The sequence below is a fragment of the Electrophorus electricus genome, chromosome 8, assembly GCF_013358815.1.
Source record: "Electrophorus electricus isolate fEleEle1 chromosome 8, fEleEle1.pri, whole genome shotgun sequence".
Classification (NCBI taxonomy): Eukaryota; Metazoa; Chordata; class Actinopteri; order Gymnotiformes; family Gymnotidae; genus Electrophorus; species Electrophorus electricus.
In genome coordinates this window covers 13,900,451-13,927,728 of record NC_049542.1, presented here as the reverse complement: position 1 = coordinate 13,927,728, position 27,278 = coordinate 13,900,451, and the positions used below count along the sequence as shown (strand labels likewise).

Below are 27,278 nucleotides of genomic sequence, written 5' to 3'. Positions count from 1 at the left end.
ATTCATTTGCCTCTTAAAACTAAATGGGCAAGAGGCATTAATCAACCTGTTTGTTTCCGAGCCAGGAGAGCCATTTGTGAACTGTGGGAGAGACCACCCTTCCTCCCCGTTTCTCCTTGCTGTTAGCGCTCTCTTCTCCCCAGCTGAGTATGACCTCACAGCACTTACAGGCTGTCTGCCTGTGGCTCAACCCAATGAGGCTGGCCCATTCATTCAGCACCACGGAGAGCTGCTACTCCTCCTTCTGTAGGTAGTACACACCTTCTGTAACCATCACCCACCTGAAGGAGTGTGTGTGTGTGTGTCTGTGTGTGTGTGTGTGTGTGTGTGTGTGTGTGTACAGGCGTGTGTGCATGTGTGTTTTAGGTGTGTGAAGCACGCTGACAGCCTCACATGGATGTTATTAGTACATCTTGGAAAGGCCACGCTCTGCTAGAGGAAGAGAACAGAAAGAATTAGACAGAGTGAGAAACAGAGAGAAGTAGAGAGAAATTGTGAGAACGAAAGGTCTGCTGTCTTTGGGGGAATTTTCATGTACCTGTCCCCCTCCCTGCAGGCTGGTCCAGGGACCATAATAATGAAGATAAATGAATTTCTCTCCTTCACTTTCTATTGAGCCTCTCCTGCACAAACCATGCATCGCTGCACCTGATGTAAAAGACCTCAGCATCTGAACAGCAGCGGCTTGGAATAAATCCCATTACCTCTGTGTAGCACACCGCATTCTGCAAGCATGATATTTGTCTGATTTTCTTGCCATCAGCATATTGAGATTCATGCGATGTCTATATCTTCTGTAATAGAGGGTATCAGGGATTGTGATTTTGAAGGATAGCCTGTAGTCAACCTGGAAGGCCCTGTGTAGTAGATGTAATGGATTCTCATTGAGGCTATTATGTTAGGGAAATTACCGCATTGCGGCTATAAGGAAACTCATGTACTTATAGCATTGTTTGGGCCCACAAGCTTAGAGAAACCCTGTAAAACCAGACACACATGCATCCTGTGTCTCTACAGCCAACATCACTGAAGCCTAATCTGTTTTGATAAACATGTCAGGTACACATTACCCCTGCAAAAGCCTCATGTAATTGGCTCACTGTAGGCAGGTAGCATACATCATATCCTGCCCTCTCTGTCTCCATAGCATGTTTCCTCTTCTCTCCTCTTTTCCCCTCCTCTCCTAACCTCTCCTCTCCTCTCATTCCAATCTTATCCCCTCCTCTCCCATTCCCTTCCCTCACCTCTCCTCTCTTTTCCTCCCATCGTTTGCCAAGGCTTTCCTTTCCTCTACCAGTACCATTGTTTCATTGCCCCTCCCCCTGTGCAGAGAGCAACCCCCCGCTGCATCACGAAAGAACAAAAGCGAGAGTGTCAGACACCACCCTCCAGATCCCTTTCACACCCCAGCCCCCACCCACCTTCCAGATGGGGCTGCCTTTTTCTTTTCTTTTTTTAAATTTTTCTTTACAGGGTTCCTTTGAACCCCAAGAGTCCTCCAAAATGGATGTGGCCCCCACCCTCCCTGCTCCTCAGCTGCCCGTCATCCACCTGCTCACACGCCACGCGCCTGAATCTAAAGCATAACCTCCCCCCTCACCCAGTCCTCACAGTCCGGTCACGCTTAAACTGTTAACCCCTTGCTTGCTGTGGTCTAGCTCCAGGACAAAAATCTTAGTGCCAACAAAGGCTGTTTTTATGACATGGCACTGCACAAGCCCCAAAGGGAGAAGGCAAGGGGAGACATGAGCCATGTGAGAGCAGCTTGCAGTGATACTTAAACCAAAGCTCAGTTAAAGAGAGAATCAGTAAAGGAGGCAGCACAATGGCATGTTTTGTAATTAAAGCTCTAGGACATGATTTTAGTGACAACAAAAGTCTTCCTCTTTATGGGATCCTAATACCAGTGGCAGAAAAACCATTATCATAGATTCATATATAATATGTCAATGAAATGTGGAAACAGCTTAGAAAAGCATGCAGTTAAAGAGAGGTTCATTAAAGAAGACAGGATGATAGCACTTCCAAAAAGAGTTCTCAGGGATGAGGAACTGAGAGAGGGCTCAAGATGATGCGCACACACACACACACACACACAAACACACACACACACACACACACACACACACACACACACACACACACACACACACACATGCACACCTAATCAACATGTGCTTTGGAGAACACTTATAAACGCTGGTCACTTGGAGATATTCGTCATCGGAGAGCAGCGTGTCGTAAGACCACTCTAGCTAAGGACCGTAGTGGTGTCCTCCCAAGCCTGAGGGGGAGGAGACGCACTGCTCTGGGAGCACTGTCACGTTGCATCCTCGAGGCGAACTGGCTGCAAACACCTCCCTCTCTCTCTGTAGACCCCCCCCCCCCCCAACCCTGCGCCTCTAGGGAGCTGGCGAAGGGAGCCAGACTGGGCAGGCATCTGTCGCTGGACAGCTGCCGGTCACTTAATGGAATTTGCACTGTCCTTGATGGGCCAGAGCAGGGGCTAATGGCTACCGAATGTGTTAAAATCTGGTTAATCAATCCACAAGCCAAAGCCCATTCTACCCATTTGTCCTCTAGTTTTACTCTTTTAGGAGCAGAAGGAAGCTTCACTGAGCAATGAAGAGTGTCATGCTGTACGCACATGCAAATAGCACATACAAAACTTAAAGGGCGAAGATTAAAGTAAAGATCTAAACCTCTGAGGTGAGACTCATGTGTGGGACTGTAGTACAAACACAACTAACCTGAAGCTTGAACAGGAGTCTCTCATCACTGTGCTTATGCAGGTCACGTCAAACATCAACATGTTGAATTATGAATGAAGGGGAGTTTATTTAACTTTGGATGACTTTGCATGATAAGCCTGTTGAGTTTTCCTAGAAGAGCTGCCACTTTGTGTTCAAGGAGAATTCAACTCAGTTTCATTTCTGGGCCCTTTATGGTATGTTAGCTACCGTTTCAGTTTTTATTTAAACTACCCACATTTATTAGCCACTTTTTTAGCCAGACAGCCGTGTGACACCTAAAACACTGAAATATTTCCAGAGGCTAAATTAAAATCACCAGCAAAAATGTATGTGCATTTAAATCATTGTCATGTGCATTTATCATTGTCAAATACATGTCATTGTCAAATATATAATATATATAATAACTTTCTTCATTAATGGATGTAAATGGTATGTTGACACAGAAGCTGAAAAAAAATCCTGAAAACTGAAACAGGAACCTTACTGGATGATAGAATTGCAAAAGACATCATTACATAAAAGATCTCTACGAATACATTGAAGGCAATGCAGATAAAGCTTCTGTGTGGTGTCCATAAACCTCAAAAGTAGGTATTTTAAATAAACTCAGAGCTGAACAAAGTGGAAGTTAACGATAAAACAGACAGCTTTGAGTTTGAGACTTTACCCTCCTGCTTTCTGTGGTCTTAAAGAGGGTGCCCACATGTGCAGGCCATTCCACCTCCAGCCTCTTCCATGCTTCACTTTCTTCCTCTGATCAGCAGGAAGTCAACACCCCCTGCACATCGCCACCAGAGCTTCAAACAGCCCAAATCAATGGGCAGAAGGGAAGAGAAGTCCCTGGCCCTCCCTCTGCATCTGTCCAGGAAAAGTAGAGGGAAGGCTTCACCCATCAGAGACCCACAGAAAAAGGCAGACATTATCACTCCATCTGTCACAAGCTTCCTTGTCTCTGCTCGCAGGAAATATGGCTTCTGACTCAATCAAGCCACATGTTCTTCCCATTTGCCTGGTACTGTGCCTATAAATCATGGAATAGATCAAATGGACCAATTCTGGCTGCTGTATGGCTGAAATTGTCTCTCAATTCCATGTGTACCGGTCATGTGACACAAGTACTGGACACACCACTGATAGTTCAGATATGTTATAGCACAAACGTCTGTTTAGATCAGGTGTGCTTTGCTGAGCCAAGATAAAAAACAAATTAACAAAAAGCATATTGTTGTTAATGTTGGACTGCATGTTTTAAATCTTTTAATTGTTTCAAATTAATGAAATATATGCCTACCACACAGTTATCTAACTCTGCCAAATCTTATGGTTCCTTCCATTAGAAGGGTACTTACAGAGCAGCACCAAAGCCAGGCTCCCCTCCCCCAAGGACCCGAGCATGCTCTCAGAGAGAGGTAGGTAGTGCTTCAATCTCAGTCATGCTCATTCATATTTAATTCTGCCAGAGTTTCCGGCCAGACTAATGTGTTATTGATTGCATGTCGCATGTCTCCTATTACTGCAGCAGGAGAGGAGAAAAAAGAGAAGAAAAAAGTAGTCGGGGGGTGGGGGGGGTGGGCAGCACAGACTGAAAGTGCAGAGGGAGGGAGGGAGAGAGGGGATATGAGAGAAGAAGAAGAGAGATAAGGTGGATTGGGATGTGAGATGAAAAAGGATGCAGGTACGGGCAGAAAACAAACCATAATCCACGAGTTCTGAGTTTCACGCTGGTGTCGTAACAAATACAGAGCGGGAGGCGCAAGCATATCATGATAGACTCCAGCTCTGACGCCCCCACCCCCGATCTTCTTCACCACTTCGCTCCCGGCAACTCTCCTCACCCTCATATTTTTAGACCTGAGCCTTCTTGAGGAACAAGTTCCATTATAGACAGAGGGCTGTTAGTGGGCTGTGCATGGAATCTAAAAGTGTGCAAACGTGCTGAGGTGTAATTAAATGTAAGGAGGCAGACATGGGCGAGAGGATCTTACACTTCCCATCTCTGGGTCCTCATCAGTGCTCCACAGCGGGTGGGACCCGAACACATGCACCTACAGAAGAGATGGAAACAGAGAAAGGGAGAGAAACTAAGGAAAGAGAAACACCATCACACTGCTTTGTGTATTTAAGGTTTTCTCCCCAGATACCAATGCAGACGTGTCTGAATGAAAGATTAATAAGCACATGTCTATGTTTAATGAGGTTCAATGGTAGACAGCTTCCTAGCCATGCATGATGGTCACATACCCACCCACAAGTCCCTTCACTTTAATAAATTGCACATACAAGTCCATACTGACACATGGATTTGCACAGTACCAGAGTATGTGTGTCTTCATTAGCTGTAACAGCCAGTTCTAGGCCCCCACCAGCACACACACATGCACACTTCCCCAGACATATGGTATATAGAGTGTAGCAACAGTCTCTGTGCTTTCAATAGATTTCACAATCAGATATGAACTCATTCTTACATACACACTTGCACAAATGTGAGCGTGCACATCATACATGCATGCACATACACAAACACACAACCACAGACATACACATGTGCGTGCATACATACAAGCATGCACTCAAGCATGGAAAGCAGAACAAAATCAATAACTAAAAAGATGACAAGAGGCGTCTAGTTGAGCTCCTTCCTCCCACCTGCCTGTCTGCTCTAATAATAGCCCACAGACAACATGGAGAGGCAAAGGAAGAGAGAGAAAAAACACAGACACACAGAGCCAGAGAGGAATGATTTGGCAAGAGGAATGCCAAATAATACATGCGAGGGTGAATTTGGGCAACATCCACTATTCACGAAACAGCCCAAAACAAGCTGTGGAGTGGGTTTGGTTCTGGAGCTGATCCAGGAGCTGGGGGGGAGGGGGTCTGGTTTGGTAGCCATGCCAGAACAGTAACCGCAGGGGTGGGGGATGGGGGGTGTTCTGGAGCCAAGTAAAGAGCTATAGAAGGGGGGGGGGGGGGGTTCCAGTCCTGGAGGTGAGCCAGAGTGGTAGTGGAGAAGGGGGCGATTCTGGAGAACTGTTGTGGGGATGAGAGCAGTTCTGGAACAAACTCAGGAGCCATGGCAGAGGAGGGGCTGGTTCTATAGCTGAGCCACAGCCGTCATAAAGTGGTCTGGTTCTGGACCCAAACCAGGGAGCTGCAGGTATCTCCTGCCTTCTGCTCTGTAGCTTTCATAGGCAGCAGGGGGTAGAGAGTGGCCCTAACAGATGAATCACTGGAGGGACTGCAGGTCGGATAGCACATCCCGCATTACGATATGGTCAGATAACACACCCCACGCTATGATAGGGCTAGATAACATACCCTACTCTACAATATGGTCAGATAACACACCCCACGCTATGATAGGGCTAGATAACATACCCTACTCTACAATATGGTCAGATAACATACCTCACACTATGTTACAGTCAGATAACACACCCCACACTATGTCAGTCAGATAACACATCTCATGTTACAATGTGGTCAGAAAACACACCCACACTATGATATAGCCAGGTAACACACCCCACGTTACAATACAGCTACTACACTCTCCTACATGCTAACATCATACAAACACTGAAATCATAAGTAGGAACCACTTCAGCATCCATCTTTGGCTACCATTGTCACTGTTGTAAAAAAAAAAAAAAAGTTTTTATATCGTCAATAAACACTTTACCAAAACAATAAAACCACCAGATCCCTTGATGTATTTTGAAATTGACTATCATTGGCTAAGTACGGTCATTGTGAATGGTTTTCACAACACAAATCTAAGTGACAAGTATCTTTTAACAGCTAAATGTTAATGCACATACTTGACTAAGCCGCTGCAAATGACTGAACACCATGTGACAAGTAATTAGCCTTATAGAGCCCTGGTTTTGACACTTGACATGACGTAATGTAACAGCCGATCATATTAAGGCTCACAAAGCTCCATTAAATAATAAAGTATGCCAAGTTACATATTAATGACCACACATACACCACTTTGTAAAATAAAATGTTGGAGGCTCTGATACTGTAAAAGACTTTCATGGCTGTTGTCAGTATAACACAACACACAATTAGCATTTAGGCATAAGAAACGTGCCTGCTCCTAAATTTGTCTTTTGGGTAAAGGCTGGACTGACTGGGATAGAGCAGTTCCAGTTTCAACAGTACAGCCTGCCCAGTTCACCCAGTCTACTGCACTGGCTTGTTGCTGTTTCCCCCACCCCATGAAGGATATATTCAAGTTACAAAATATTTTCAAGCCACTCATTATGAATCTGTTCGCAACAACTGCATGTCCGAAGAGACTGGTGAAGGGAAGAGAAAAAAAGAAAAAAGTTGCATGCACAGAATCGAGGCTGATTGAGAGCGCCATTAGAGAGCCGTAGTGTCTCATTATGGCTTAACGTCTGCAGGAACAAAAGAGGCGGGGCTGTTAATCTGCTCTCGTGGAGGCCCCATGAACATTATAAATAATCAGTGAAAATTACGGCCAGGGCTTCAAGCAACTGCTGTGCTTGAACCTCTGAATCAGTGCACTGAATAGGTGCTTCAGACGCCCTCTTACCTCTGGGCTGGCTTCAGCAGCACCTCCACCCCACCCCAACCCACACCCACCCACCCACCGAGTTGACAGAGCCTTTAATGAGAGTCCACAATAAAGCTTGTTTATTCACACTAAGTGCAAAAGAGGGAAGAGAGAGTGGGAAGGAGAGAGAGAGAGCTGGAGAAGAAGAGAGGGATGGAGAGACTGAACAAGGCCTGGGCACTTTGTGGCCCCTGCACACACACACACCATTTACCATTCGGGTGCTCTCGGACACAAGAGATGCCCAGTCAGGCAAATGCATGCCTGGTATAGTAGAAAAGATAGTAAGGGGTTGATGGGTGGGGTTAGGGTAGGGGAGGTGAAGTAGGGGGTTAAGACAGGCTGACAGCGGGAGGCGTCGTTGTGTCCAGTCTCTTATTAACACTTAACGAGAGCTTTCCTCATGAAATATTCATCGCCACTAATATCATCCAAGCTCCAAGCCTATCTGACTACTTATGTAAGGCAATTATGTAAAAAATCAGACAGGGCCCACAAGGACTGGGACAGGCCTACAAGACAAGAACTGAGAGAAAGAGAGAAAAAAGAGAAAGAGGAGCGTGAGAGAGAAAATGAGAAGGAGAGAGAGAGGGAGAAAGTGAGAGAACGTGAGGGAGAAAGAGAGAGTTACAGACACAGAGAGATGCAGAAAGAGAAAGAGATAGAAAGAGAGAGTAGGCAAGATGTGTTACAGTGATTCAGATGATCAGCAGTCATACCAAGACAGATTAGGGTTGGGGTTGAGGTTGGCGTTAGTGTTAGGATTAGCACTGCGGTTGGGGTTGGCATTGGGGTTAGGGCTGAGCTCAGAGCAGACTCACAGAAGAAAGTTCACTCCCACACCCGATGTGCCTGCACTGCTAACCTGGAACCCAAGAAACACTCAAGCAAAAATAGTCTCATTGACCTGGCATAGCTTGCTTAACGAACCCAAACATATCTAAGCAACCACCTATCTCAGGAGTCTAAATGTGAATCGGTGTTTGAAAGTGGCTTTTAAGCTGCTGTGCTTGTGCATGTTTACCAAACCACTGCTCGCAATGGCAGCATCTCCTGCTGCCCGGCTTCTGAGTGGAGGCCGTTGGCCATGCCTAGCATCACTCACAGGATTCCTGAAGAAGAAGAGACTGAGCACTTCACAAGGTCACACAAGGACAGTGCAGAAGGAATGTAAGAAGGAGGACCATTTCACAAACACACTTCTCTGTCATCATCAGTGCTCCGGAGCACACACCTCACATGCAGCCTGAGGTTAGGCCCTGGTGGGGGTCTGGCCACAAATAGGTTGTTTGTTACGCCTCATGTCCCGGGGCTGGGAATGCATTATAGATGAGACCACACTGTCAGTCTCAGTATGTCCCCACCTCTAAGGGAGGAGCCCAGGGGGGAGGGGGGGCAACGACTGCTACTGTAATCAGCAAACTGATCTTCCAGCTGAGAACCAGGGACACCCACTTTGTACTAGTGGTACTCGCTTCAACATCGAATAAATTTTATAATATGGCAAGTGCTTGAAAGTTTCTCAGTTGAATCAAAATCTTTATATGCTTTATATGCATTAGCAAATTACTAGAATAAAAAGAATGGTTGAATTTGGTTTAATTTATTTTGAAAAAAAAAGAACGTTAGAAAAAGAAATTTGTATATTTGGAAATGCCACTTTTAAAATTATTCTAATTATTCCACATTGCTTGTTAAAATTATTATCAGTAATATAATTAAGGAATCATGCAAGGAATCACACATAATAAATTAATTTTAATTACCATTATTTACTTTTGAATTACATTCCACTTAAAGGCTGTGTATAGAGAGGAACTTTTCAACCTTGCTGGCTAATACATGTAATTTATCATCCAACTTAAAATCAATAATAACCTCATTTAAAAAGTTAATATAATGCAGAGGAAAATGTTTCTTGAAAACAAGTCCCTGAGTACAATATGCTGAATTAACGCTGTTCTCAAGCAGCCAGCCTCTTCTGTTCCAGCTTCCCTGTCAGGTGATCCTGCGGCCTTACAGAGTCGAGCACCTCAGTCATGCAGCTCGATGCAAATCTGATGTATACTTCCCACTGGTACTCGGAACACAGCTTCAACGTGCACAAATTTCTCATGAAGCAGCCCCCACCAACCCACCCACCTTCAGCTATGCCAAACAGCTTGAGAACTACATCTTGAGACCTTTTGACAGTAACTGTTAACAGAGGAAATCAGTTGAAGCTTTTTTAGAGCTTGGCAAAAATATTCATCAGCTCATTTGCACTTATGATATGTGAGAAAGAGCTTTAACAAGAATTTGCAAGGAGGAAAGAAAGGCATGTATTTTAGACCTCTGCAAAATAATATCAATGTCTAAATATCACCCAACGCTTATGCATTTTCTGTGTCTGTATTTATTCATAAATAAATAAATAAATAAACACATACATACATACATACATACATACATACATTTAGAAAGAAATAAATTAAGATAAAATTTTAAGTTTAGATCAACCTAACAGTCCACTTATGCAGCTTTATGTATTATTCTGTAAACTTTACAGAAATTCACATTCGTTTTCAAAACACTATCCCCCTAATCTTTCTGACACCATCAGCTACTTAAAAATGCTGGCAAAAATATTGGCTTTTATTTTTTATTGTATTATTTCTATACCTAGCTGTAAAGTATCATAACAAAGCTAACAGGCTATATATGTATTAGGTATTTTTAAGTAGTTCATTGTTAATAAAAACATTTGGGAAATCTTGATCAACATTTTTAACCCGTTGCTTAACCAACATTACTCGTATAAAGTAGCATATTTTCTGTTAGAATACATGACATTTTATAATGGAGGCAATATTTAATTGCCTTAACAGGTTATTCATTTTGTAACACTGAACAACCTTAACTAAAAAGTATTTGGTGTCTATATTTTGCTTGTATACATAATTGCAATGGTGCTATGAGGCTAACAAGTAATATACGTTTATGACTACAAAATTAACATCGCAAAAACTGGTTGATTGATTACATTTGAAGAGGAAGCGAAATATTTGAGTTTGTCCTCTTTTATATCAGAAGTAAAACTGCATACTCCTCAAAGAATTAGTAATGGTCCATCAAATAAGAGATGGATCATGGATCAGTGCTGTAGTGGTCCACAGAGACTCAAATAAACAGTTCTCTTGTCTTCAATGTGTAACCCAAAATGACTTAGTCACACTTCATGAGCCACTTCTGGTGTCATCTGAGAACATCAGAGGTGTCACATAATATGCTGCGCTACATCTACAAAGGTTTCCAAAATTTACAAATGTAACTGTTGTTTTTCAAATTCTAAGACATTTCAGATGTCTTCTTTTAATAATTTCCTGTAAATAAAACCTCCTATTTTCCCAGCCATGCTGCAAAAACACTGTGAGTATCTATTGGACAGTTGTATTTGTCCAAATCAAATGGCTTTTTATCATTCCACCCCAAATCAAATTGCTCCATTCAAATTGACTTTTAGCACTATCACACACCTTTATTTTGTTTGTAAGTAGTGGGGAAATGCTTATATTAGTCATCCCACAACTTTGTTTACAACATGGCCTCTTACTGGATAAACCTTCCTCTGTTTTCCTGTTTGTCTGGGTATTCATTTAGCCATTGGCTAGTGATGGTGACTGTCTGCTAACTGAAAGTACACTTGCAAAATGACAAACCGAAGTATACAACATGAGGAGGATTAGTGAAAGGAAAACAGAATAAGGCGGGGGGGGGGGAGAAAAGAGAAAGATAAGGTTCTTGTCTTTTCTGCACCCATCTGTTCTGATGGTGCAGGTGGAGTTCTATTCTTGCATCTCAGTGTGGAGTGTGTGTGTGTAGCAGAGGGAGCCAGGATCTGGGGAAGTGTGTGTGTGTAGGGAGGGGGGGGCAGAGGGAAGGTAGTGTGTGTGTGTGTGTGTGTGTGTGTGTGTGTGAGAGAGAGTGCTTGTCGGGGGATGGGGAGCGAGAGATGGGGGGGTCTTGGTGATCTCTCCTGAAGAGGATAATGGGAGAGCAGTATATAGCAATGGCTGCCTTGTAGTGCCCTCCCTTCCCAATTAGCCAATCAGGAGCCAGATTTTCCTGGCAGAACGACACATAAAAGAAGAACATTGCAGCAGAGGCACAGAAGGAGACTGCGAGGAGCTGGGAAACACACACACACACACACACACACACACTCACACGCGTGCGCGCCACGGCCTACCCAGAACACCCTCCCCTGGACACACCCTGCCGGGGATCACTGCTTCTCTTTTTTTTCCATTCCGAACCATCGCCCACGCCGCGTGGAGAGAAATCTCTCTCTCTCATCATCATCATCATCGTCCCGAAGAAAACCCTCTTCTCCTCATTTTCTCTCGTTTTAAGGAAACCTACCATCTCCTGGGCTGAGAATTACGCCCAAGAGAAGGCTCCTTTTTCCTTTTTTCTTTTTTTTTTCTTTTGATTTCGGAAATCGAAATTTTGTTTAATTGAGCCACATATCAACCAGGCTAAAGAATAGTAAACCTCCAGCTGGCCTGAAGACCTGCGGAACGAAGGACCTAGATCTTGCTCATCGTTGTACAAGAATGGTTACTGTACGTATGCCCTTTTTTGTTTTGCTTGCAGGGGACCCTATTGTAGCATCACACACACAAAAAAAATATATATATTCTTGCATTCTCCCATATTTCACTGTGTGTAGAGGACTTCTGTATGGGCCAGCACATATTATTTGCATATCTGAGCTTACTGTTTATTGTTAAATTCGATATTACAGTTGAATCAGTTGGATTTTCGTAATTTCATAAATGTAAATGTAACATTAAGACAACATACCTTATTTACATACTGACATACTCTCAAATCGGATTGTGTAAACAAGATTAACGATCAGTGGTGGGTATTAGTAACGTGATACAGGGATGCGCAATGGCTGGCTGCTACACTAAAGCGCGCTACTTCGACGTTTTCTGTGGGTCATCGTTAACGATGCTTTCTTCTATCTTTGTGTCTATTTCTCATCGAGTATTTAAAAATGCACATCTGCTTGCATCGTTTGTGCTTTTGTCCATCATAATGACACAGAAGTAATTGTGTGATATGTCACACAGCGCGCGCGCGCTTCGGAATTCTGCAGGAGTAGCGAAGGTTGCTGGAAAGGCAGAGAAGGGCGTTCGGGGCATCGAGGCCGCGTGCGGTTGCGCGACGACGGGAGCGTACTGCCTTTCTTTAACTGCCTTGCGCAGCAATGGGATGCTCGAGACGAATTTCTGAGACAAAACATGATGCCTCGGAGGCTCAGAGCCCACAGAGAGCAAGGCAAAGAAAAGGGTCGAGTCATTCAGAGAGTGGGAGGGGGAGGGGAGGTTGCCTATTACGCATCCACTGGTTTGGATTGAATCAGGCAAGTCAAAAAAATTATAAAGGCTCTCGTTACGACGCAACTGAGCACATGAGATGGAAATATCAAAGGCTTCGAGATTCCAAGTGACTTTTAAAATGTAAAGATTTTTACTGAATTAGCTAGAGGAATTTCTGTTTAAGTGATTATGATTTAATTAGAAACACAAAGAACGAGAGGCCGGATTGCGTTTTGGGCGTGTCTTCTTCGGTGGAAGACTAGGCGATGGCACGCGCTGGCAGGTTCTCGGAAGGTTCTGAGTCTGACTTCTCGAAAGTCCCCAACAGAAAACGTTAACATCTACAACATTATAGTAGAGAAAAAATAAAGTCACTATCCACAGATAAGTTCAGTTATATATTATATATATATATATATTTACAGATATATTTACACAGCTTACTAAACATATAAGAAATATTTTAGACATCAAGTGACAGCTTGTTTGTACCGAGCTATAACATTGTCGTTGTGAATTGTGAGACACGTAACATCCATGTTTTGGGGAAATATTCGAATATGCCTAGCTGAAAGATATTTACACGTGGCCTGGAATAGCCATCTGACTGTAGCTCGACAGCATCCGTGTGCACGTGAAGAGATTGCAGTGTAGGCCTCGACGACCCATGACAATACAGGCGATCCTAGTTTACTGATAAAGGGGTGCAGTTGAGGTCATTTCAGGATGACAGCTGACCTCAAACAAAGGACGGCCCATGCTATTAATGTGTTTAGCCTCTAATACAATCTTCGGTCGATTATTTGGTTACATTGGTTATGTTATTCTCGATAAAGGAAACGTTATGGTCTTATATTTACGATTAACCTAAACACCGAGAGCGGGCCTGCGAAGTTTCCTCCTGTTCACGCGTTCCGCAGTCCTCCGCGAACATTCCTCTAGCGCAGTGCCAAGCAAATAAAATAGTTGAGTCAGATAACCTTCTCGAGGCACTTACACAACTCCAAGGACATAAGTGACAAACAGCAAAACCCATTCTGACACATATACGATCAATGTAATGCTTAAAGTGTTATATCTAAATGAGGAAGTTTGCTCAAATCAAGAAAGAAACATAAGACGACTACATCCAGTACCATGTGTCATCCCACCAGGGTCATGGCCGCTTGCCTTATTTTTAAGGTGTGTAATAGAAAACGCTTTCTTTCATCGACATTTACGTCACTGTAAAATAAATAATGAATCAGTGGTGGGTTCAAAATAACGCTTATGATGCTTGAAGAAATACTAATTTCAATAATCGCCTTATAAGGATACAAAGCTAGTTCATATGCCTAAAACCTAAACAATAAAACCACAACACAAAATATTGTTTTGTAGCATTTGCTAATATCAATAACTAAAACAACAAAATAGCAATAAAAATGATATTATTATTATTATTATTATTATTATTATTATTATTATTATTATTATTATTATTATTATTATCGCTATTATTGCTACTACCGTTATTATTGTTGTGCTGTAAGGAAAGAGGAAAGTGGAGGCAGTTGTGATGTTCATTGTTCACGAAGAGTCCCGCAGCCTCTGGCCTCGACACAAAGCGCCACTGTTTACATTAATATTCATAGTGCTGCCGTGGTCTCTGAGCGCGAGAAGAGGAGGAACGGGTGGCGCTTTTGTTTGGTTGTGTCAATACGTTTATTCAGCAAAAAGGCTCTTGGATTTATGAATGCCCACAGAGCACACATGTCCTCGCGCAATCAAAGGGAAAGGGGATAACGATTTAAACGTTTCGGATAGGTCGGGTAAATTAAGCAACGAAGCCTTCGCTTTTAATGAAAATATCTTAATTGCAATGAACGTAATAACCACACCGAGAGAGTTGAGGGTTGGTGGGATAATTTCTAAAGCTATACTTCGCTGTTTTGGAGAGGGCAAATAGGATACTCTCTTTGCGAAAGGGAAACCCTTTCAGTCGCTCCCTACTTCAGCACTCTGGATAGCGCCCAAACAGGGGTTTAACACGCTATGCAATGCTTTCACCACTATAGGTTGCGTTTTTGATTTTTAAAATCATAATACATAAACGTTATTTATTTAACACAAAAGGCAGGCGTATATATAAAATCGACAAGGTTCTTGATAAATTGTACTTTCCCCTAGGCAAAACGAACCCAATTGTTTTTATCCACCTAATAATTTCAAAGCTGAAGAGCGGATTTAGCCGTTAGGCGTTTGCTCGTGAATGCTAGAGATTTGACTTGTGTCCTGTATCTTTACAGCTGCCGCTGTGATCCTATAAAATGCGGTGAGAGTGTGCCTAATGTCCTTTGTTTAGGATAATCCTGTAATCTGTGCCACTAACACGGCCGCTTGGCACACCAACATTTACATTTTAGTCCAGAGGCCAGTCATTTACATTTTTTAATTTGAGAGAAAAAAGTATCGTGACTGTAGTGCAATTTCAAGTGTTCGCTGTCCTTATAAGAACAAACTGATGCTCTTTTTAAAATATATTAATTTAAAACTATTATTATTGGAGGCATTGAAAAAGAATGCATAACTGTTTTGTATCAGACGCCAAATTGATGCTTGTTGATCTCGCGAGACTTTGTCAAGAAGCACAATTCTTTTCAGAAAATGGCTTCCTCGCAGTACAAGGACGTTAAGGAAATGACGTGCTGCAGCAGGCCACATAAGCAGCTCTCCTTTTGCAGTCAGTTTTGAATAGTTCTTTACCTTTGATTTCACTTTTCATCACCAAAGACTTTAATGAGCCAAAACGGCACATTTACATTCTATGAAAAGTGGCAAGACAATATATATTTTGTGAAGGTTAAATAAATATATTTTTGAAAAATAGAGGTCTATGAATAGAGATACGTGAATAAATGTTGGCAACAGGCAAACTGACAGATTCCTCGGGACACATTTAATATAATAAATTTTGTTTATTTATTTATTTATTTTTGCTCTGCATTTGAATATTTCAACAACTAAATCTAAAAAACTCAATTTAACATAATTCTGTTCTATATCATTTTTACATACAAATGATGTTTTAATTTGAAACATTTTCACCCCACCAGTCTTTTATTTTTACAACATATCCTATCTCACTCCTACATACACTCTTAAAGTCCTGAAAAACAATGTGTGCCTGTTTTTCAAATTGCTGAATTAGCAGAGATTTTCTAACACAACCACTGCACATGAAGCCATTCGGACAGTGGGAACATTTTCAGTGCTTTCCATTATTGAACTTGGCTAGCAGTTCCTGGGAAGTAGCAGTGCTGTTATGCCAATTACTGATAGGGATTGTGAAAGAATGTGCAAACTAGGTTTTACAACTCAGAGAAGTAGTCGAAAAGGAACCAGCCGGCTTGCATGGAAGGCAGGAGATTGTTTCAGATGTCTGGACCCCTGTGCATATGTGCAAACCTGATACGGGGCGTTAAATACTAGAAATCCTCCAGGTCACTTGAAGTAGAAAAGCGGATGTCAGGGTAAGAGAAGGGATTGCGGCTCATGGCGAGTGCAATGCAGCCGTCCATTGCGTAAAAGCCGGCAGACCACGGTGCAACCGAGGAGTGCCCATCATCCTCCGTCGCCTTGGTGTCAGCCCTCAGCACTGAACTTCCTGCTTGACTGAAAGCTTTGCCAAGCCTCTCGGCAGGCTTGTCTGTGTGAGTCACAGATTTGGGGACGAAACACTCTCTTCCTCATCATCGTTCTCCAGCGTGCTGCTTTTTGTTACGTAACATTCCGCATTCATTGGGAAGGGTAGCTAGGCCATGGAAAGGTTTGTGTCAGCCCTGTCACTTAGTGGAATGAGATGCTCCACTAGCGCCTACTAGTGTATGCCTGTAGAGTCTACGCATTAGCAATGCTTTAGGACTTATGTTGAAGACTTTATGTCATGGGGGAAAATTGATATATGGGGGACAGCAAGACTATTTGTCATGCAGCCCAGGGGTTTTTGCCAGAATCTGTGTTTGCAGTGTTTTTATTTTTAGGCTGTAATAACCCAGTCGTCTGTGCTTTGCTGGTGCTTTCTGCCTGTCAGGGGCAGTTTTCCTGCAATCTACATTTTGCTCAGAACAGAGGGCTTATTTAATTTACTCACAAAGGAGACTGATGTTTGACTGACAGAGACCATTCTCAATTGCTTCCCTCTTAGCGAACATAGACATACATGCACTTACACACAAAAACAAACATTAAAACACACACATACATCATGCACACATACATGCACTGCTAAAAGTGAGCCAAAGCCAGCCAGCAGCAACAGCCATCGAGATGTTGTTACCTGGGCAACCTGGTTTCAAAGGAGGGAGGAAGTTATGGAGCTCGATTATAGGCAGATATGAAACAAAAGTCGATGGAGCAAGATAAGAATCAAATATGAGACAAAAAGGAGGAAGAAAAGCTCAGACCACACCCAGTAGGGGGAAAATGCTTCTTGTAAAACCCCATACCAGCAGTTTAATACAGGAATATAAATGTTGAAATTAATTAAAGTGAAATCAGCCTTTATCAGTCAACATTTTTTTATTAAAGTCCCCTCAGACTAAAATTATTTAATGATTTCAGAATGATGTGGGGTGACTAGTTACAGTTGTACCTGTTAACAGGGATCATATAAAAAGATCAGAGTTGCATCATTAATTGGGTGTGTGAGCTTTCTCATTCCACCCCTGGGGTTATTCTGTGAAAAGGAGTGTGCTCTTAGTGAACTGAGGCTGACTAATATTCTTATGCAAACAGTAATATTCTAATACCACTGATGTACAGTTGCTCGCAACACTGGACAAAATGCACCAACAGACATTCAAAAACCTGAAAGTGAACAAATTACTTTCAGGAAGTCAAACTAAAACACAAAAGTTCATAATATGTATCGCATAGTGGGAAGTTGCAGTAAAAAATTAAATTAAAATCACATACAATATTGATGTACAAGATGGGATCCCTTATGAGCAAACAGAAAAAAGGAATATGAAAGTTACTTTAGTAATAGAGAGAAACTGTCATGCAGCGGGGTGACACACAGCGTCAACATGTCCATTTCCATCCATTAGTGAGTTGTCAGACTGCTGACCCTGTAGAGAGGACCAGAGCGCAGCAGGGCTATGACATCTCTAAATCTAGCAGCAGCAGAGACACTGAGAATGAGGACAGAATAGAGGAACACGGAAGAGCAGGGAGGTTGGGCTTTGCCCCTACTTGCTCCTACACCATTCAGACACATTGACTTTTCACCAGGCAATAAGTGGAATCAGGAGTGGTTTGGAAGCTGCCTCTTTAAACACAGTGGCAAGCCTCACTGACACAAAGGCCAATCCCACCCTCGTGGTCACATACAGTGCAGCCACTGATTTATCAGTGTTCCCTTCTCAGATAATCAGCACCATGGAAACTCAGGTGTCCAATGGTCCAAGCGGAACCAGTATGCCCAATGGCCCAGTCATCAGTACCAACGGCGCCACAGATGACAGCAAGACCAACCTGATCGTCAACTATCTGCCTCAGAATATGACCCAGGAGGAGTTCAAGAGCCTTTTCGGGAGCATCGGCGAGATCGAGTCCTGCAAACTGGTCAGAGACAAGATCACAGGTGATGCCAGACACCACCTCCTCCTGCAGAAAGAATAGAACTCAGAGATGTCATGACACATGTGTGACTGTGTGTTGAGCTGTGATTGATTGTTTCGGTCATGCTGTAGGTCAGAGCCTGGGCTATGGCTTCGTAAACTACGTCGACCCCAACGATGCTGATAAAGCCATCAACACACTCAACGGTCTCAAACTGCAGACAAAAACAATCAAGGTAAGCGCACCCCCGAACCCCTGCTCCTGAATAAACCCCCTGCCAAGGGCCAGAAAGCAAAAGAATAAAACAGAGGGACAGACAGAGATGACGGAGAAAACAGAGGAGAGATAGAGGGCTGAAGATGGGGGTGGAGGAACAACAGGAACTAAAGAAAGAAATGAGAGAGAGGGAGAGAGAAAGGCGCGAGCATAGGTCAGAAAGCAAAGCAGGCTGTGTGCAGAGGTGATTGTGATGGAAATGTAATTAGGGGGTGCAGTGCAGGGAATTGGGGTGGGGGGCGGAGTCAGGGAGCAGAGAGTCCCATCTGCCTCCAATCTTGGCTAATTAGGACCTTCTTTGTCCCCAAATTCAGTTGGGGATGGGTGGGCGTGGTTTCAACTGGGGTTTAGGAAGAAAGAGAGATTAGACCATCCAGCCTGCTATCCCCACCTGATCAAAGCAGATCAAAGATTGTGACAAAACATAGGCTGAGGAAGATTTACAGAAAGAAAGCACATGAGCCCTAGAACAGTAAGAAGGATAATTACCTTAAGAAAAGATGCACAAATGTATGCATTTGCTAAAATGTAATATTTTGTATAATTTGCATCATTTATATATCACATGTACATTCTTCTTTAGCTAAATAGATTGAGTGATATGGCTTACATCTATCAACAGATCAAAGTGATGTAAATAATAACAGAATAACTACAAGTTTGTCTTATCTCAACATGCTTGCTCCATCCTTTACCACTGGTCTTCTCAACTCCTCTCCTTGCACCCACACCTTCAAACCCAGAAAATGTCATATTTTCCATGTCAATAAGGCATTGTGGGGGAGCTGGGGGGAAGCCGGGGGGGGGGGGGGGCAGATAGGGGAGGAGCATGGGCGGGGGCTAGGCGGAGGCAGCGTGGGGAGCAGAATGCCAGTGACAGGATTAGAGGCCATATGGGCTCCAGGCACCATCTGTAGTGTGGGAGAGAAAGGGAGAGGGTTAATTATAGGGCAGGATCCAGCCTTCCAACACAACACCCGGCTCCGCCCCAGAAAGCCCACCGCAGACCACTCTCCAGCACACACTCACACACACTCATGCACTCACACACACATACACTCACCCAACAATAACCCTCGTCCCCCAACAATACAGCTGCTTAGTTGTACTCAGTGCCAGCCACACCCCCAACACACACACACACACACACACACACACACACACACACAGAAACAGGAACTCAACATCACAGCTTCAACAAAAGTAAAGTGTCTAGATAGTCACACTGAAAAATGTCATCTCTTAAAACAACCAGATACAAGTTGTAATTTGAAAAAACTTCACACACAAGCAGCATGTGAAATCGCAGGTTGTGTGTGTTTGTAGTGTAATTTGCTGGGCCACGGGTGTGTTTATGAGTTGTCAGGGACGCTCCATGTCTTACACTTTGTTTACTTGGCTTGCTGGTTGCCAAGAGAACAGTTTTCCCCTGAGAGAAAAGACAAAGACACACACACACACACACACACACACACACACACACACACACACACACACACACACACACACACACACACACTCATAATGATGCCATAAATTACTATCATACTCATTTAGCTACAAATCTGTTTTTTTCAGAGCTAGATCAAAATACTAGGCAAGGCAGTATAACATGAAAAATATTTCAGTGTCAGAACAAACTCCAGGCCCTAAAGCCTCATACACTGCGGTGTCTGAGGTGGTCCACACTGTGCCTATCATACAACAAAGCAAGAAAGTGCTCTCGTTAGAGTGCCTCCAGTGGGCAGACATTAGATTTCAGTGAAGTGGCTGACTGTGCAGAGGTGCAGGGCTGTTGGAGTGTGTTGCTAGATACTGGGGCTCTGGGATTAGGAAGTGGTGTGCAGGAGCAAACAGCAAGGGGACATAGACAGAGCATGATTGCAATGGAGTTCGTGTCAGAGCACAGGCGCTGGAAGAAAGCACGGATGAAAAGGGAAGGTAGAGGCCTTTCTCCGGAGCCGTCAGGGAAGCAGTGTGAGGAAGAGGATAGACGTCATAATGGCAGGGGAATGCAGCTCGGAGAAGTCTGCAGGTGCCGAGAACTAAGAACTGAGCCATCATTTGCAGCTCAGTGTGTGTAACCCTCTGTGTCTATGTGTTTGTGCTGTGGCGGTAGGTATCCTATGCCAGACCCAGCTCGGCATCCATTCGTGACGCTAACTTGTATGTGAGTGGCTTACCCAAGACCATGAGCCAGAAGGACATGGAGCAACTGTTCTCGCAGTATGGCCGGATCATCACCTCGCGCATCCTGGTGGACCAGGTCACAGGTACAGCCTTGGCTCACTCCCACTACGGCCGCAACAGCCCAGCTGATAGCAACTGCCTGATTACATGGTCCTCCACAGGGCTTCTCAGCTCCAGCCCTGTGGATCCACTGCCCTGGACTATGTCAGGATCTGCCTGTTCCAACACTCTTGGTGCAGCTGCTTAGTTGCCGGGCTCTTCATGATGCAGACCGGGTGTGTTGGGACAGGGAGACGCAGCAGAGCAATGGGTTGTCGTGACTAGGCTTGAGACGCCCTGGTAGAACCTATATAAAACTACTAACACAATTAATGATGAATGAAATCTAGTGGAGATCACATAGCGTTTCCATATGAAACTATGCTGTTTCTGAGCTTTCATTTCAATGTCAAGTCATCAAATCTTTATTGTCATTTCATCTATATCCAGGTATACAGTGAAGCAAGATAATGTTTCTCGAGGACCATGGTGCAACACAAAATAAGAGCAATAAGAAGTGTAAACAATAAATATGAATATGTACTTTTGAATACCACCATTTTCTGGTGAAATATTGATTTAACTTATGCAAAATTTTTAAATCTTGACTATAAAACTAACATCAGGAACCAATATAATGTCTGAGGTCTGATGAGATCCTCTCTCAGATAATGTCAAGCTGGCAGCCAAAGTCAGGCTGGGTACTGACCTTTGCCCCTGTGCCCTCCCGGAGCAGGCCTATCTCGAGGAGTGGGTTTCATCCGCTTTGACAAGAGGAACGAGGCAGAGGAGGCCATCAAAGGCTTGAACGGCCAGAAGCCCCTGGGAGCGGCAGAGCCCATCACGGTCAAGTTTGCAAACAACCCGAGCCAGAAGACGGGTCAGGCCCTGCTCACACAACTGTACCAGACAGCCCGCCGCTACACTGGGCCCCTGCACCACCAGACCCAGCGCTTCAGGTACTGCATCCACCCACCAACCTCCGTTCCTTGCTCCACTCTGCCGGCCTGTGCTTTAAACTGCAGCAGACGCATGCCACTAGAGGGAGAGAGAGTCCAACATGGGCTCACAGTTGGAGCTTTTACACTAATTATGATACGCTATGGTCCTTCATATAGGTTGCCTTAGAAACGGACTCATTACTGTGCAATTTGTGCTGCAGAGCAGTACAGTAGAATTGTATAGGGGATTAAACAGTGTGGCATGGCGTTACTGTATTTCTGTGCATTCAATCACACACAAGGACACAGACTACTCTGATGCAGTACTTTGAATCCACCACCTGAGGACTCTCTAAGCATTGCATCAGGGTGCTAGGAGAGCTCTGTTCGCTGATTGGTGGAGACTGAGACTGATGTAGCGGTCCCTCTAGTGGATGCATAAGCTGCATGTTAAATGAAAACCCTGTTGCCTGCTTGTCAGATCTTGCCACTAATGTCTCCACCTCCTTCATTCTCCCTCTTGCATTGCAGACTCGACAATTTACTAAACGCCACCTACGGAGTCAAGAGGTAATTTCCAAAAAAATAAAAAATAAATAAATCAAAAGCAAAGGTGTCTTTTTTAAAAAAAAAAGCATCCATGCCTAAGACAACCTCAAACAAAGTGCCCGGAATACCCCCTGCTGACGTAACCTTACAACTAGAAAGGTGACTTGAAATGCAGTCTGCACTGCCACAGTCAGTGTGACACAGTAAGCAATAATAAGTGAAATGCCCATGTGGCCCAGCAGGCTCTTCTGGCATGGCTTTGTTGAACCTTTTCTTTCTTTTGGTTGGTTACTCGATTGAACTGATTTGTATGTATTTATTTCTTGAACTAACATTTTTGTTTCAGTTTCAGTTGCTTTAATGTCCTTTTTTTTCCACTAGCATGGACATACCAGATTCCGTTTGAGTCTCTTCTGTTCACTCCAGTTTTTTGTGTTGATTTATTTCTTGTTTGCTTTCATCCCTTTCTAGGTTTCTGTGTTTTGCTCAAAATTGTGAGATTTCTGTTGGAGGTTGTGATTCCTGTGTCCTATTTCTACAGAGACTTTGGTCACCAGGGAATATGACTAAAATACACAGAGAATGTGGGTTAATTTGCATTAGAGAACTAAGCTGTTTGGTGTTCTTTTCTGCCTTTCCTAGTGCGAGCAGGTTTGTCTGAAACCTGCAGTACTGCCCGTGTGCTTTTAAAGCTGTATGGAGATGAGGATCAGCTGTCGAGCCCTCAAATCAGAGGCTCCGAATCAGCAGGGGCGTGTTCCTGTGCGTGTGTGTTTGAAGGCAGTGTGTGGCGTGCGGTGTGGAACTTCAGAATGACACCCATGGTAGCTCTCCTTCTCTCTTCCCCAGATTCTCCCCCATCACCATCGACAGCATGACCAGCCTGGCAGGGGTAAACCTGACCGGCCCCACTGGGGCAGGCTGGTGCATCTTCGTCTACAACTTGTCCCCCGAGGCCGATGAGAGCGTCCTCTGGCAGCTGTTTGGTCCGTTCGGTGCTGTCACCAACGTCAAGGTGATCCGCGACTTCACTACCAACAAGTGTAAGGGCTTTGGCTTTGTCACCATGACCAACTATGATGAGGCTGCCATGGCCATCGCCAGCCTCAATGGCTATCGCCTGGGTGACCGCGTGCTGCAGGTCTCATTCAAGACCAGCAAGCAGCACAAGGCATGAGTGGGAGGGGCCAGGGCCTGGTCACTACCGCTCCTCAGCCTGCAGGGGGAGCCAGCAAGCTCCCTGCAAATTCACTCTACATGGGCATGGACTGAGTCTCTCTCTGACACTCATTCAACACACACACAGACATTCACACATGGACACGTTATGTACACATACACCCCACACACGCGTGCATTTAGTCAGAGTTTAAAAAAAACAACAACAACAACAAACAGGAGTTTTTTTCATTTTCTCTTCACACAACATGCTAGTCCTCCCCTATGTTTGCCTGAATTGAATTAGTGGGTAACTGCTCTGTGGGTGGGGGGCGTTTTGCGAGGGAGAACGTTTTAATGAATGTGATGAAGAATGTGCTGAGCGCTTTGATTTAATTCAGGCAAATTACTACTACTGATGAACAAAAATTATCAAAAAAAAACGTGCAATTTACAGAAGCTCTTGGCCCATTAACTCCCCAGTCTTGATGGAGTGGATGTAGTCACTTTTTTTACACTTGGGCATTTTGAATCAGTGATTTTTTTAGATCTAAGAAAAAAAATTAAAAACAGTGTTCTCTTATATATATTATGATATAACTATATATTCAATATTTAAGGTGGTTATAATAGCCAAGTATGTAAGCATTTTCTAGAACTTTGATTACATTTTCCTGGCTTCACATAAGGTTGCAGTCTGTACCACCCCACTGAAGGTCTGACCCAATAGCCAATGAGTAACGTGTGTGATGGCAGACACAGTGCCAGAGGATATTAGTACACCATAGTCACCTCAACATCCTGAAACAAGCCAGTCAACATAAACACAAACAAGAACAAACACATGCATACTTCCACACACAATAGCCAAGACTTATTTTATTACATCAAAAAGTAACCTAGAATCTCCACGCGTTTCTACACTCTAGTTTTTTAATAGTTCAAAACTGATTCCACCACATCCAGCTTTCTATGCCACTAGGAACATTTTTGGCAGCGTTCCCTTGGTGATGAAAAGGCTAGGGGTACATCTGGAATAAATCTCATTTAGTAACCAAGATGTACAATCTAAATTCAAAACTTGTACACGTAAAAAAAAAAAAAAAAGTCCTCCTTCCAAGGACTACTTATCATGAGACTGTCAGCATCCCCTATAGCCAGGACACATTCTATAAACACATGGTCTGTATGAAGCTTTTTTTAAAAAAAGAAAGCCATACAGATGATAGCTGACATCTTAGACTGGCATTATAAGGCGAGGTTAGCTAATGCCTGTTAGCCCTGCACCCCCTCGCTTCTGTCCGATGTTTAGCACCTGCTCTCATCGATTGAGCTGAGAACTTTGGCACTTCCGAGATGCCAGTCATGTGAACGATGGCAGAAGACAGGCAGACATACTGGTAGGTGATGCCGGCTAGGACATTCCATTCTCACACCTGTTTTAAGATACAGCCACTCAATCAGTAAAAATATCATGCCATTTGCCCCACCCACAAATAATTAAGACCCATTTAAAATGAGAAAATTATGCCCACTTTTGTGCCAGAATTCCAAAGTCCCAAAAGCACCCTTAGAAATGTTCTAGGGTGAGCAACGTTGCTGTAAAAACAAGAGAATGTCATGTGATAGAAAAAGATAGATTTAAAATGTGCACACAAATCAAATGTCATGTTGTTTTTCTAAATAACGCTGTTAGCCAAAGAGGACAATGATCTCTTTGGGGGAAAAAAAAGGATTACGTTAGAGATTAATATATTTTTATATCTACAGAAAAAAAAACGAGACCTTGTGCAACGTTTTTACAGATTCTTAAGTGTGGAAAGATTTGGAGCACACCGCATGGTTTTCTGTCCTGACTGGCCTGCTATAGAGACCTAACAGGCTGTGGTGGACAGGCAGGGTCTGAGGGGTTGGGACTGCAACAGTGACCGTGCAGTGGAACCATTACATGATCAAAAATACACAAAAAAGTGAACAAATGAAAATTAGCAGACATATAGATATACACATAAGAATAAAACAAAGAAAGTTTCTCTAAAGTTGCATCAAGCACTGCTTTGGCAGTGGTGTGGTGAACACCCATTGCATCACTGGAGACTCCGTGAACTAGTTGCAGTGTACTCCAGAATGCTCCAGAATCCAAAACCTGACTGTGGAATATTTCAATCCATGCATATCATCTCCATCTGGCAGTTTAGGATGAAGTATAATATACTGTGCATGTTTACCATGCTCAAAGCACCAAACAGTTTGTTTAAAATTGGCTTAATCCACTGCACTCAACAAGGTTAATCTTAACTATAGCCGATACACAATAGCTCACATAAACTATAGATTAAAGTATATCCTCATGTGATTCATATTATCACAATGAAGGTACATACTGTCTGCTATGACTGTTTTCCATGTATTACTTTTAGATTGATCAGAATTTATTTAAACTTTATGTTATTATTTCACCATACTCAAACATACTGACATATCTTTCATATCATTTTTTTCTGCTTTGTATACTTTCCAAGTGAGGGACCAAGGCTTGTTCACTGAATACACCGGTCCTGCAACTCTTAGCACAGACTTTGTAAAAGATAATTCTCACCTTAAACACCTAAACACACATCACAGTAATGCTTGATCCCCTCACCACAGTTGTGTTGCTTACTCTCTCTTAATTCCCCTTCATAACAAAGATTCAGTCACATTTAATCAACCATCCAATCCAATCAACTACAGCACTTTTGTATTCATAGCACCATAGAGATAACATTCACTTCCAAATACACTTTCTTCATGCCAACAACATATCCCACACTCCTCTGCCCATTTCATTTATTGATAGTGTGCTGGTAAAGCGGCTTCATTACCTTGTAACAATACATCAAGTCCTGGAAGGATGCCTGATGAGATCTCTGGCCACTCTTTAGAGTCAGTGACAATAGGCAGCAGGGGTAGAAATGAGAGACTTGGCAACCTAGGCCAGTGGTTTGCTGTAAAGCTCTTTGGAGGAAGTGGCTGGCTAGGTTAATATTTCATCAGAGAGGTCTTAGTGTCCTCAGCTCTGGCTACTAATCCAGCGCATATTAACCCTTTAGCACCACAAGGACACACACACATGCACACACACATGCACATTGAATCCAGAGACGCACTCCTCAGAGCTGCGGTAGAGAGCCAGGAACAACAGCAGGAGCCACTCGTACTGCACCGCTTAAGCAACAAACACCAATAAAATCATTTAAAAAGACAAAAAAACTTTCCTATGGAACAGTAAGTGCAATGTGCTTTGTTTTTATATTGACTGAGAACAAAAGATATATATATTTTTTAAAAAAGAAATTAAACATCACACTGAAATGGTTTGCGGAATAGTGAAAGGATCAAATGCAATGAACAACAACAATAAAAAAACAAAAAAAACAAAAAAACGTAAGTGTTAACTAACAGGTACATTAAAGGAATTACCTAAACAGTGAGAGCTCTGATCTCTGATAATGTCCATTATCCCGTACTCAGCCCCCCAATTAGTGCTCTGACCATTCAAGGTGAAAAAACCTGCCAATTATGGTACTGAAAAGAGCAATTATCAAAGACCGTGAAAGGAATACTGTCTAATATTTCATTCAAGTTATAGCCCATGTCGAATTCAGAATATCATTTTTCCTGTAATTTATTGATTTACCTTACATATCAGAATCACATGTTATCTTAGCGTATTTGTGTTGTTGATGTTGCCATAGAGAACACACATGGGTTAAATAATTTCCTTGGTTGATTTTATTGGGTACAGTTTATCTTTTTTTCCATTATT

At 43.2% G+C, this 27,278-nt stretch overlaps 1 protein-coding gene across 6 annotated transcripts; it reads left to right on the top strand.

The window, feature by feature from the left end:
• The first annotated feature begins 11,510 nt into the window (after positions 1 to 11,510).
• elavl3 (ELAV like neuron-specific RNA binding protein 3) lies at positions 11,511 to 23,664 on the top strand. 6 transcript variants are annotated; one of them, XM_027027297.2, is made up of 7 exons: positions 11,511 to 11,948; positions 18,123 to 18,339; positions 18,449 to 18,552; positions 20,713 to 20,866; positions 21,559 to 21,781; positions 22,295 to 22,333; positions 23,162 to 23,664. In XM_027027297.2, exons 1-7 carry the CDS (start codon positions 11,940 to 11,942, stop codon positions 23,487 to 23,489), a joined length of 1,074 nt encoding a protein of 357 aa, XP_026883098.1. In that variant the 5' UTR covers positions 11,511 to 11,939; the 3' UTR covers positions 23,490 to 23,664. The 6 variants fall into 6 exon arrangements, with proteins under 6 accessions (XP_026883098.1, XP_026883095.1, XP_026883096.1 ...); XM_027027294.2 differs by having other exon boundaries at positions 23,141 to 23,664; XM_027027295.2 differs by having other exon boundaries at positions 21,556 to 21,781.
• Positions 23,665 to 27,278: the final 3,614 nt, after the last annotated feature.

Coding starts and splice junctions, on each gene's coding strand:
- elavl3 (XM_027027293.2), top strand. Junction 18,340..18,448: donor GGTCAGAGACAAGATCACAG/GTGATGCCAGAC, acceptor GTCATGCTGTAG/GTCAGAGCCTGGGCTATGGC. Junction 20,867..21,555: donor CCTGGTGGACCAGGTCACAG/GTACAGCCTTGG, acceptor GCCCTCCCGGAG/CAGGCCTATCTCGAGGAGTG.